Source organism: Thyridium curvatum (genome assembly GCF_004353045.1).
Source record: "Thyridium curvatum strain D216 chromosome Unknown NODE_76_length_201104_cov_79.467521, whole genome shotgun sequence".
NCBI lineage: Eukaryota > Fungi > Ascomycota > Sordariomycetes > Thyridiales > Thyridiaceae > Thyridium > Thyridium curvatum.
The window spans coordinates 92,271-105,329 of NW_022156831.1; the positions used below are offsets into that span (position 1 = coordinate 92,271).

A 13,059-nucleotide genomic window follows, 5' to 3' on the forward strand; every position below is an offset into this window, starting at 1 on the left:
CACGCTACTCAAGATATGAAACCTAGATAAAAGTTTGGCAGTGAGCGCTTTTCTACAACACCTGGAAGGATATGTAGTCATATGTCCGAGCTACCAGCGATTGTATGACGACAACGCGCTGTCGAAGAAGGAAAGCAGACACACCAGGCATTGGCGATGCCGAATCCGAGAAAATCATCGATAAGGTTCCATTGGCACCGGAATGACCGCGTTCGGGGATTGGTCGCTCTTTAGTTCTCGCAAGACTCATCCTTACGAGTATTAAGGGGATTCTAAATGTCTATGATTAAATAACGTATGTTTTCAAAGTATTAATACAAGCGAAGATGGGTTAATCCTCTGATATCTACTCTGCCTTTTTCGATGCCTTGGTCCGTAGCTTCATCAAGCCGTACACTAGACCATACGAGCTAAGCACAAAGATAACCACAATGGCTGCGTCTCGCCAACCATAATAGTAGTGATTCAGGTTGACCGTCCTCAGGTAGTCGCTGCCGTCGCGGTACTGGCAAACCTTGCAGGTGGTCGTCGACTCGGGATTGGTCAGATTGCTGGCCGCCCCGTACCCCTGCAGGAAGGGGGCCAGGTACTCGCCGCACGTCTTCCCCGCCGGGGGCCGGAAGTAGGCGAACTCGGCCTCGGTGCAGCGCACGGGCACGCCCCAGACGTCAAAGACCAGCATGCTGCCCATGAGGTAGTTGAAGGGGTTGATGTAGTACATCCAGTAGCGCCAGAAGGCCTGGATCTGGCGGTAGGGCACGAGCACGCCGCAGAAGGCGAGCAGGATGCCGATGACGAAGGGGTTGATGAGCGAGGCGAAGACGGCGTTGGGCGCGTAGGCGGCGATGAACTGGCCGATGCCCGTGTAGATGAACTCGTACATGAGCACGACGAAGAAGGTGGCCCCGGCGCGGTCGGAGCTGCGCGGGAAGCCGACCGTGTAGTACCAGCAGACGAAGTAGAGCACGGCCGAGATGACGAGGTAGGGCACCTCGGAGACGATGAGCGCGGTGACGAAACTGACCCACGAGTACGTCTTGGACTTCTTCTCGCGCGTCTCGAAGATGTCGCGCCGCTCGATGAAGAGCGGCTGCAGCTGGTTGATCGTGCCCGGGACCACGAAGATCAGGTTGAAGATGGCGAACAGCCGCAGCTGCAGGTCGACGACGGAGTCTCCCAGCTTCCAGAACGTGAAGCCATTGAATAGAGCGCAGAATATGTGAAGGAGGAATTTGTTGTTGACGTAGTTCGTGTCCCTGAACAGCGCCAGGTTCATCCGCTTCGTGACGATATGGATCTGCTCCCAGAGTGGGAGTGCGAATTCGTGGCCATCATCGACGGTACCTGGGGGCTTGGAGGCCGCGTCGGTGATTATATGGTCCAGCTCCTTCTCCATAGCATTGTGCTCGGGAGATGCCAGCCACGTTTCACTCCAGTCGTGTCCATGTTCGAGGTGGCCGCTCACGACGTCAATCATATGCTCGGCAGGGTTGACGTCGGGCGGGCAAGGTGCCCCGTACCTCGCAAAGTAGTCCTTAACCGTCTGTCCATTGTCGCCGATATCGCCAAAGTAGACCGTGCGTCCACCGATCGTGAGCAAGAGGAGAGTGTCGAATTGGGCAAAGAGCTGGGCTGAGGGCTGGTGGATGGTGACGAGAACGCTCTGCCCGGCATCAGCCAGCTTGCGCAAGAAGCGTACAGTGTTGAAGGCGGATTGCCCATCGAGACCGGATGTCGGCTCATCCAAGAAGATGAGGATGCTTGGCTTGGAAACAAGCTCGACACCTATCGTTACGCGTTTCCGCTGTTCGACCGTCAGGCCGTCGCCGATGCGCCCGATCAGGGTATCTGCCAGGTCGTTGAGCTCGAGCAGGTCGATGATCACGTCCACGTATTTGAGCTTTTCCTCTCGCGAAACATCTCGCTTTTGCCGCAACAAAGCCGAGAATTCCAGTGCCTCCCGGACCGTCGCGTGCGGCTCGTGAACGTCCAGTTGCTCACAGTACCCCGCTGATCTCTGGAACGAGACTGGCAATGGCCTTCCATCGACGAGAATTGAACCATGGATCGTGCCAAACGTCTTTCTCTGCGCCAACACATCGAGTAACGTCGTTTTCCCGGCGCCAGAGATACCCATCAGAGCGCCCAGCATGCCAGGTTTTACCCAGCCCTGGACGTTGTCCAAAAGCTTGCGCTCGCCCTCGGGCGTGTTGACAGTGTACGAGAGGTTCTTCCACGTAAAGACGGACGTGTTGCGCATCAGGTTCTCGGAACTGTCGTCACGACCGGAGCTGTCGTTGGCGTTGTCGGGGATGCTCGAGCCGGTGCTCTTCTCCTGGGCCTCCAGGTCCTTGTGCATAGCCTTCTTGACAACCTTTGCCTTCTCGCGGGGAATGAGCAACGTCGACCCGGCCTCGGAACTCGCCTTCCACCGCGATGTCGAGAAGATCGTGATAGCGACGAACAGGAACCAGAAGGCCCACACGATACCGAAGTTTCTCCAGAGATGAGCATGGCTGTAAGACAGCGCCTTGAGGTAGTTGTCGCCAAGAACGAAGTTTTCAAAGGGCAGCGCGCCCAAAACGCCAGCACATGCTTGGTGCGCTGAGTCTCCGTACCCTGGTCCGAACGGAACCAGATTGACCGACTCGCAAGGGATGGTCTTTCCATGCATCTCGTTGGAGAGAAGGGCGTCGAAAGCGTACGCGAGAGGGTCGATCCAAAAGATCCACACGAACCACGGGTGCATGGTTGGCTTGTAAAGGAAGTAGCCGCTGTATAAGACCAATCCGATCATGATCAGCCCGGAAACCTTGGAGGCAGCACCGAATGTCCGGAAAGATGAGCCAATGGCCCGGAACATGGCTGTGATGCACTGTGTCAGACTCGAGTTAGCAACCGTACGTTCAGTGAATGGTATCATTGGATTGACACACCATGGTCGTGGCAAACAGTATGATCCAGAATGTGAAGAAGTCACCGGCCGTTCTTGTCAGGTTTACCATGAAGTAGAGAATGAGGGAGAAGTTGCTGATCTGCACCAGCAATATCGGGATATCTGCTGCGATCTGTGCGAAACAAAAAGCAGCTGGGTGGTAGAGAGCGAAGGACTTGTGTTTTGTCAACACCGGTCGGCCGGTAAAGGACGCCGTTACCTCGGACAAAGCCAACAGGCTGTTGTATAGTAGCGAAAAGAACAAGGCACCACTCTTGAGGAATAGGCCGGTCGAGTCGTTGGGCGCGTCGTAGAACAAGCTGCCAGCGATCAAACTCAAGATGACCACTGAAATTTGCTTTGCGAACAAGGTGGCCTTATCGCCCCAGATGATCTGGTACTGCCGCATGATGCAAGCCTTGACCTGCTTCTGGAAACTGACCGTCATGACGCTGCTGGCGGGGATGTGGTTGGACTTTTCGGCCTTGATAGCCTCCTTGAATAGTCTTGTATTTTCCGCAGCTTCTTCGGTGGTTGGGTAATCGTATTCGGTGATTGCGTGTTTGTAGATATCGGAGTGCTCGTATTGAACCCGAATTTCCTCGCCGGTATGCGGGAAGCTCTTTTCGCAGCCTGGTCGGATGAGGCGTTCGGTGGGAACGGTAACTCCGGTCAGATAGTCGGCCACATTAGAACCCTCTTGACAGATGAAGCCCAGGCCTTCCATGAACGGGCGTGCCTCCTTTAAAGGCCCGTAGAACATTTCATGGCCCCCCTCAAGAATCAAAACCTTGTCGAACAACTCATATATGCCGTTTCCGGCTTGGTAAAGGGTGACGATGGATGCGAGGCCGAGGATGTCGGTCATTGCACGGATCGCTTTCGCGTATTCCAATGCCCTGTTTTTGGAAACAAGAGTCAGCACATGAAACAGCGGGGAGATAAGCATGAGAACGTACATGCTCGCGTCTAGACCTCTGGTGCTGTTGTCCCAACAATAGACTGATGCATTTGTCGCCATGCACTCGATGAGAGACACCCGCTTCCTTTCTCCGCCCGAGATGCCCCTGACGAATTCATCACCGACTTTGGTCGTCGTGGTGTGCTCAATGCCCATGCCGCGCAAGAGGAAATCTCTTGTCTCGTTTCGCAGCTGCTCTTTGGACGATATACCCTCGGGCAAGCGGAACGGGGTCTTCAGACGTGTCGCGAAATCGATAGTCTGCTGAACGGTCAGGGTGGGGTAGAAGAGCTCTTCCTCCGTGTTCATGACGATCTGTCCGCGATAATGCCTGGCCTCCCTCGAATCCATGGAGCCGTAATGAACGTCCCCGGTGACGGAGGCGTATCCGCGCCTCCGGTTGGCAAGAACACTGAGGAGCGTCGTACATCCGGACCCGGGACGCCCGAGAACAAGCAGCATCTCGCCCGGCTTGACGCACCCGTGACTCTTGTCGAGCAACGTTTTCATTGGCCGCTTCCTCCGGAGGCTCCGTGCTTGCCTGACTATGTCGAACTGGGAGATTACATTCTCGTGAATGGTGGCTTCGGCGGCCACCGCCTCGACGGTGAGGTTTTGCCATGTTACTCCGAGTTTCCGCGGCGGGAACCCCGAGCGTTCGTCACGCTCGTGGCGAGCGATGAGGGTTGGCTTTTGTACCCAGGCGTCGTCTTGGGGTGTCCGTTCACCATCAGTGGTGTGCTCCTCGTGTGGCATCGTGTCGCCAGCATTCGTATCATCTGATTCTGGAGGTGTCATTGTGGTTTGGCCATCAAGCATAATCACTGCAGAGAAGAAAGGCTTGACATAGATAAGCCAGCACTGTTCATGACTCTTCCATTCACTACATATATGATCCGAAGCAAAACAAAAAGTCCCAAGCTACTGTGGAGACGGCGCAGTCCAGCTCCATTTTTGAGACTTCATGACGAGCAATCGTGGCGTGATAGGTCGGCGCTCCGCCTGCGTTCGTGATAAACTCGGTATGACTCGTGAAGACGAGCGCTGGAATGTCGGGGTGTACTTTTTGTGGGCTCTTGCTTGTGATCTGACGAAAGCTTGTCGGGGCTTGGCACCAAAAGTCACTCCATGCACAATTTCAGGGGATGGGATAGGGATTCTTTTCTGCAAAAACACCCAGCGACGAGGTTGGCTGATAAGTTCTCGAAGCCCAAAGGGCGTTAGGGCAGCCGAGTGCCGAGGCTTGGCCTAAAAATATGGCTGGTCCGAAGAATCCGGCGCATATGCCAAAGGGCTGACCTGCAGGGACGGAGGTCCCGGCTGACCGGCGCACCGCAGGTCAGGATACCGATAAGATGAAAATATCGAAAAATATCATGACATTAGGCACTTGTCGCGCATCCGGATTATCGAGATCGGTGTTTCGCTTCAAGCCCCGATCCGCTATGTGGAGCTTCAATATTGCTGCCAAGCACATGACACAGATTGTAGCCGCGGTCTAGTTAGTTAACCTTACCTTACCTTGAAGCACCATGCTTGCGGCTGGCAAAATAGCGTCTACAGGGATCTGGTCCTGCATTCCCATTCCAGTCTAGTGGACGTTGATGGTAAGAGTGCCTCCATCGTAGGCCGATGTTGACAGCAAAGAAAGCACCCAGAGCTAGATTCCCTTTGATCATGGATTCACTTGACATTCAGATAGAAAAAGAATTTTGGTCATCGTTCCAAAAGCAGTTGCAACAACTTGAAGAACATGACTCCTGGATGCCTAAATAGTTAGAATGCCTGAAGGATTCTCGCTTATGTTGCCCAATAAAGACGAATGAATCTGACCAACAACAATGGCTCGGACTCGTTCGGACTCTTTCATCCTCAACCCCTCACTGAGGCACCATTCGAAAACTCGGATACAGGAACATCTAGAAAGCACATTCCTCGCTTGAAGTGACTCAAGCTCTTGCATGAACAGAATGTCAAGCCCAGTGGCCCATGAACACTCGGCGTCGCGGATCCGTTATGGCGCGGCGGCCCTGCTAGCACTCGTCGAGGCGTTCGGGATCAACAGCATGTATGGCCAAATCTGGCGTTCTGGTTTCGCTCAGACAGCGTGGAATTGGCTCAACGACCCCGATGCCCGGTTGCCTGGGTCTTCGCGGCCTGCCATCCGTCAATACTTCGGCATACCGGTAATCGACGACTCTCTCGTGCTCGCCAATTTCTGTTTCATCAACACCATCGACGGCTCAAGGCCAGAGATGTCCCTTTACGGCTTGCAGTTCGGAGGACAGCTCGTCCCCGTGGTGGCCGTGCTGATGATTGAAGGCCTCAGGGCTGGGAACCGAAATCGCATGCTGCGTTGGTAAGTCGTCACATCAGTCAGACAGTGCCGTGGCCACAGGCGGTTGACTGACACTCAACTCCAGGTCATTGTTCTGGTGCCATCTCATGCAGGTGGTTGGCTACGCGATAGTGATGCCTTTGTATGGTTGCCTCCATCTTCTTACTTCGGCTACTGCCGCAGGGAGCTCAGACGCCAACCGGCTACGTCGCCGCGCACCTCTTGCCCTTCAAGTCTTGATTCCGAGCTTCGCGATCGGTTATGTAATTCCGACAATCCTCTTCGTGTATCCATTTTCATCTAATTTCCTCCGTCAATGGTTTTGCACCGCCTGGCAATTGTACCCGCACATCCTCTACGCATGCCAGCATGTTCTGGCCTCGAAATCACCCCAGCACGAGGATCAACGTCCGGACCAGAAGCACGAGGACCAAGACTTGAAGATCCTGTCAAAAGCATACGACGTCGCCTTCAAATTCGCAGCGACTATTCAGATCTTTGTTTACACCATCTTGATTACCGTCTGGCTCATGCCCAGTCTGTTTCCGGACCACATCGCCCAGGCCTTGACGTTCGAACAGGTTTTCAAACCCGGCTCGTTCTATTCATATGGTCCGCCCGGATCAGTGCCAGATGAGATGCACCGTTGGTTTCACTATGACCAGTACGTGGGATCCGCAGCCATTCTCGTCTGGGCCCTTGCACTTTATCTCTCTCGCCCGACTTGCGGCAAGCATACTTGGAAGGGCTACGCACGGCTGGGAGGGAAAATCTGCACTTGGGCGATCATTGGCGGTCCTGCCGGAGCGGCGGCCAAGATTTTGCAGCTCCGAGATGAGCAAATACATCGAATGCCCAAATCTCAGAAGCAGAAGCGATCAGTCTAAAAAGGTGCCATTACGCATGGACTACGCACAACCAGTAAATTCATGACCTCGACAGGTACTTGGACGAAATGATACCAGAAAAAAAACACCGGAAAGATTGCGTGACACTCCTGAAGGTAGAACTAAACAATATAGAGAGAAAAAAAAAGCAAGTTATTCCGCATCAAGATGTGCCTTCATCCACACGTCGCACCTTGCCCGCATGCTCAGAATCTGCGCCCTGTTCTTGAGATAGACGTTTTCTGTTTCCTTCTGTGAGTGGCACAATCTGTTCCACCGCATCATTGTCAGTGACGTCTTCTGAGCTTGTCGCCTCCTGCTCCAAGTAGTTGGGTAAAGTGTCAGTAAACCCCGGATTCCCGCCTAAAGCATAAAACGAGGATGGACCAGGAGAATCTTGCCCTGACGAAAGATCGTTGCTTGTCCCAATACCACTATCATCGACCAGCTCTGTAACGTCGTCCACTGATATCGGCTCCGGATCGCATTCCTCTGGTGGCTCGTTCTTTACAGAGCTCCACCTTAGGGGAAGTAGCATAGAGTGACCAAAAAGAACCGCACCCCTAGATATAACCCGTTCGGGGCTTCGCAGTCCTCGGCCATACAATTGTGGAAAGTTCCCTGGCAAAATAACTTGGACCAGATCGGCAGGAGTCGGCATATTCACCCTTTTGCGTCCCGCTAGAGACCATCCGCTTGAGCACTGTTCTTTGCCCTTCGTGGCTGCTTTTCCTTCACACTTGCATGGCTCAAAAGCCTTCCCTCCGGGGGAGTGCCAATGTATGTTTCCAGTCAACCGCCAAGGTTTCCTCCTCATGGAGCCCTTTCGCAGAATCCGTTCAAGGTCAGCGCCATAAACAGCGAGGAAGTCTCTTCCGATTGGGACTGGAGATGTGGATGCACAGCAAGGCGCCCCCGTCCCAGCTGGCCTGATCAGATCGCCAAAGCCGACACCGAACAATGGGATCGCGCGCAGCGCTCGGATGAAATGAACCCACCCGATGCTGCACTTGTGTATTGTAGCCACCTTGGGATGCAATGTGCCGTAACTGGTCGCCACATCCATGAATCTGGGTGATGAAAGTTTGAGTACGAAGCTCAATGGCAGAAAGCTACCCGGGACATGACTTACTCAAACCCTTCTATTCTATGATACAAAGTATTTGCGAGTCGCCATCCGTACCCAGACTGTGCGGAGACATCGTCATAATAAGCGGCCATCAGGAGAAGGACGTGACAGATTTGCTCTACCCTCTCTTTGAGCGTAAAGTGGCTAGTCACAGTCTTGATTGTTCTGCTGTCGCTCTCATGTTTTGACCCCAGCCTCGCCAGCGTCTCCTCTGCCTGCTCAGGCGCCTTTGCGTGTATCGGTAATGTCTGGTTCTCCGGATTCAGCAGAATATCGAAAGCCGCCTCTGCTCCGCTATACGATCGATCTGGCTCTATCTTCTCGTCAATATCGCCGTCACTATACCTTATGTACTTGTTCACACGACTGTCGTCGAGTTGCGATTTTAGATAAGCCCGGAGGACATGAAGTGCTGCACTGGCACCATCGACGAGCCAAGCACGCCTCTCCTCAGGCTCATATAGCACGAAACTCCGTTCGCCGATCGCCTGAAGTAGCTCCATATAGCCATTTGCAAACCCAACATGAAGGGGCTTGTCTTTGACCCCTAGAAGATTGCTCGCACCGAGGTTGATGAACGGGATGCCAGAGCCTGTCACGGTCACTTTCTCCAGGACACACTTTGCGTCAGGCGGAGGCAGGTTTGTCCACTCAATCGCGTAGTTTGCGTCCACAGAACCTGATTTGTTAGCAACATCTATGAAGCGATGTAAGTTGAGGCTTTGGCTATTGACAAACCTGTGAAGTTCCTCGCATTATCGGTCCAGCCCACGATGTGACGACGCATCTTCATCGTATCCAATCCGACTTTTCGCACGGTGTTGGCAGCTCCGCGGAGGACTCTTGGGTCTGCGTACGAGATGTACTCGCCCTTTGGGTTATAGCAGAGATGCCAGTAGATGAAACCCCCAAGATCTTGATGCACGTACAGCATGGCGGCAAACCCTTTGAGAAATGTAATTCCGGCAAACGACATAACTCTTTGGCAATTTGTTAGTGCTGCCACCATGTCTAGAGATATCTCTAGCCCGGTATTGGGCCGACCTCTTCGCGGTATAGGATATCCTTTGACAATGACAGGGTTTCGGAACATGCCACGCCAGCACCCGCCATCTCCAGCGACTTCTGAATCTTGCAGTTGCTGGATGTCGAATGCAAGGACACAGCTTCCATGGAACATATGATGAGAGTCTGCTGTGGCAGTGATCGCGAGATACCGCAGATGAACGGAGCTATAAACCGCTTCTTCAGGATAAGGGGAAGAGCGAAGGGCGGCTCCTATCCACGCAATCTGATCGCCAATTTCGGCGACTGAGGAGGTGGCCCCGGTTGCATCCAGGTAAAGCTTGGAGTCTGCGTGATAAGCAGCCAGACGTGTTTTGTCGGGGAAGGTATCTGTTGACATCGTTAACCACTATATTTTCACGCTGCGTAGCCGGCACTGTGAGTTCTAGCACACATACCTTGATAGCTAGCTGTAGTGTTCACCAGTGTGCGCTGCAAGAACGCGAGGAGCCATGGCCCAGTCCTTGGCCAGCATTGTCTCATGTACTCTCCACAAGTGACAGCTTGAAGATTGTTGCTGCAACCAGTCAAGGTAACGGCGTGCTCAAGAACGTAATCCAAAGAATGGCTGTATTCCTGGTCATCTGAGAATTTGTAAGGGTCCCATTCGACCACAAACTGCATGCTAAGCCCATAGCACGCAGCCCGGCTTACTCTGCGGGGGAGGGTAACCTTCTGCAGAATGTCATCGCCGACACGCTGGAGACAGATCTCTGATTTTCGTGTCTCTAGAGAGAATTTTGCTCGGATCGTGGAGAGCAGCCATTGATAAGCCTCGGCCTCCCGCAGTTTTGCATAGTACTTTGATAAGCCCGATATATCGGAATCGTCAAGCCCTGACATATCCAAAAAGTCGTCCCCGACTTCAAGACTGGCGGTATTAGCTGAATGGAGCCAGCCTTCCATATCATCTGCAGGTTCAAGACGCTGTGCCCAGTCGGCATCTATGTTCCACTCCGCACACTTGTCACGGAAGTGCATAGCAGGTTCAGACGGTTCAGACGTGTGCAAGTCGTCTTGACTGCTAGAGATACTGTCTTCACTCTCGACTGCAGCATTGTGTTCGGCCCAAATTCTGTGTAAACCTTCCGAGATCTCTCTATTTCGAGAGTTGATGGCCGTTAGTTCAGCAGACGATGAGAAGGAGCATATCATCGGATGTGAAATAGTACCTTTGGAATCTTCGAGCGAGGTACATCAGATCGCGGTGTTCCTTTTCATGACTTTCGAAGCCCATTCGGGCTGCGAAAGATTGAAAGATGCGCGGGAGATCTGAAGAAATGGCCAATACTTCAGCAGAGGAAGGCTGTATAGCTAGAGAGCTTGCGACTTCGTTGGCAAACCCACTGATCCATTTCATGACATCTTGGTGGTGTAATAGGCTAGATGCATCCGAATATTGTGTCGTGGTCTCGACCGCAAGCTGTTGTTTATCGATTTGTGCGATAGACGAGTATTGCTGGATTGAACTGTCCAGAGCAGGTATCAGATCTTTGGTGAGCAAGGAATTGTACCCAGAATCGGTTGGGAGAAGAGAACCCGAAGGCAAGAGAGTACTATTCGCAACAGCATTTAGTTCAGGACCAAGATGCTCTGAAGGTGGATGCCGGTGTTGGTCGAGAGATGATCCGCCGATAGCCTTTGGGTCGGATGAGAACCAACTATCCGAAGTCAGGAAAGATAGATCATCCTGGTCACAGAAGAGCGAATCGATAGTCGCCCACTCGAGCTTCACGAGGCCATTTCTTATTATTTCTTGCCGCGATTCCGGACTGACATGTTTTGTGGCCCCTCTAATAGCCGATGATGTAGATGATTGGCTATCACGGATGGCCCATACAGCCCGTTTGAAGATGCCTCGTCTCCTGGAGAGCATACATAGGGTGAATCCGGTGGTGAAATATTAGGAAATAAGATGTTCCATATGTCATACCAACGCTCCGTTTGAGGCTTGGGTGCCCGCCTCCTGCGTATGGCGGCCAACTGTTTCTCTGACATCCCTTCTAGGTGATAGGGTCGCGCAACGCACTGCCGCCCTCGTATGTGATCGTCGCAATGGTCTCTCGTATGGAATTTCTCTCCACAATTTGGACAATAGTTTAGAGCTAGATGACTTCGCAGAAGGTGTTGAACTACGAAAGAAATGTCCGTCAAAATGTTGGTGGTCGTGCATCTCAAATGTCTGATTGGATTGATCTTGTAGAAAGGACAAGCCCACACAGGGGGTTTTGAGTCAACCTTTCGTCTCGGCAGCTTTTCCCTGGCAGCGTCGTCGTTGGCAGCATCATCGTTGTTATTCATCGTTGTTTTATGGAAAGTAGACAATAGGGGCATCCCATGTGCATTGTGATTGAAAAACGCATATTTGCAGGAGGGGCAAGGGGATCTCCTGGTGTAAGTAGTCCTCGTCGAAATCGAGTTGGGCATTCATATGCAGCAATGCTGCCTAATTCAACATGTGCACTGATGTCAGCACACCTGCACTAGTTGGACACAAGGCAGACTGAACTTTTGCGGCTGATAATAAAGGTGGCATGCCAATCTCAACGAGCCATCTCAATTGGCTTGGGCAGGCACTTAAGTGAACGAGTCCAATCAACTCATTCTGAACAGCCACGCTGCTAGTAGTTGCATGTGCATATTTCCTATGCCCGGCCATAGGTCGGGGCTTTTCCACGCGTGGACTGCGCCTCAATGGGACACCTTCAATGCGACTGCGCATTTTGTATCTGGCTGAAGCGTGAACACCAAGTTCTCAACGGTGGCATCTGATTGGATGAATATTTGCGCGTCTTACCGCTGGTGTACTGCTCACGGAATGCCTGACGGTCCGCGCGGGGAAATTATCACATCATGAATTAACTGCAGAGAGCCTTCCTGGGCTAAATATCCCTATTTACATCATCTTGCCCCAGCTCCTTCAGCCAGTTCCTTTCGATACACCTGGACCCGCTAACCTATTTCGCCTTCCCATCAGTGTGGTATCCATGGGGTTCTTCAAGGGCCTGGATCCGACCAAATTTCCCATCGACACATCTGTTTCATTCCACCCCGATAAGATATTCCTCCTCCAGTCAGCCCTCGGTCTGAACACAGAGACGCGCGTGATCGATTGCAGCGAGACAGAGGCTCCAGATGGACTTGCTTACCCGCTACCGGAGGACTTCCGCGCTCAAGTCGAGGCATTCGCACAGAAGAATAAAGACAAAGCTCGGCCTGTCTACGTCCTGAAACGAAAGGCTTGGTATTCCATGGATCTCGCGTTTGCAGACCAGGACGGCAACCGCCTCGCCTCGCTGTCTGGCTCGCTCTTCAAGCTGGGCACGCGAACTGTGACTTTTCCCGAGGGCTCGCCGCACTCGGCGCACGATATCGAGAGTCAACTCATTGCACCGGGCCGGAGCGAGGAGGTCTTTGTCAAGGACTCGAATCCTTTCTTTTGGGATATGGTGGAGAGCAAAGGGGCCCTGTACAAGCTTGTCGACGAGAAGCGGGTGCTTATCGCCCTGTTTGCAGCCAAGCATGGCTACACCAAGGACTGGGTACTCCTCCTCAACTCAGCAGAGCTGGATGAGGTGGTGGCAATCGCGACCTTCATGATGTTTCTCAATCGTGTGGATTAAGATTCTCTCTTCTTGTCGTACAAGTCCACGATGTCACAACACTAGGAAAATAGTGAAAACAACCATCAATTTGACTAGGCTGATGAAGAATACTGTATATGAAGAGACACAAAACTACATC

At 52.7% G+C, this 13,059-nt stretch overlaps 4 protein-coding genes across 4 annotated transcripts; 2 read left to right on the plus strand and 2 right to left on the minus strand.

Annotated features, from left to right (window-relative positions):
* Positions 1-346: 346 nt before the first annotated feature.
* E0L32_009936 (uncharacterized protein) lies at positions 347-4,694 on the minus strand (the record flags this gene model as incomplete). Its single annotated transcript, XM_031144953.1, has 2 exons — positions 347-2,875; positions 2,937-4,694. The coding sequence occupies 2 exons, from the start codon at positions 4,692-4,694 to the stop codon at positions 347-349; spliced, it is 4,287 nt and encodes a 1,428-aa protein (XP_030990308.1).
* A 1,172-nt stretch (positions 4,695-5,866) lies between these two features.
* E0L32_009937 (uncharacterized protein) lies at positions 5,867-7,121 on the plus strand (the record flags this gene model as incomplete). The annotated part of the gene is made up of 2 exons (XM_031144954.1): positions 5,867-6,255; positions 6,320-7,121. The coding sequence occupies 2 exons, from the start codon at positions 5,867-5,869 to the stop codon at positions 7,119-7,121; spliced, it is 1,191 nt and encodes a 396-aa protein (XP_030990309.1).
* A 163-nt stretch (positions 7,122-7,284) lies between these two features.
* On the minus strand, positions 7,285-11,616 carry E0L32_009938 (uncharacterized protein; the record flags this gene model as incomplete). The annotated part of the gene is made up of 6 exons (XM_031144955.1): positions 7,285-8,191; positions 8,254-8,929; positions 8,989-9,645; positions 9,714-10,414; positions 10,488-11,180; positions 11,534-11,616. The coding sequence occupies 6 exons, from the start codon at positions 11,614-11,616 to the stop codon at positions 7,285-7,287; spliced, it is 3,717 nt and encodes a 1,238-aa protein (XP_030990310.1).
* Positions 11,617-12,302: 686 nt separating this feature from the next.
* E0L32_009939 (uncharacterized protein) lies at positions 12,303-12,938 on the plus strand (the record flags this gene model as incomplete). Its single annotated transcript, XM_031144956.1, has 1 exon — positions 12,303-12,938. One exon carries the CDS (start codon positions 12,303-12,305, stop codon positions 12,936-12,938), a length of 636 nt encoding a protein of 211 aa, XP_030990311.1.
* Between the last annotated feature and the right edge of the window lie 121 nt (positions 12,939-13,059).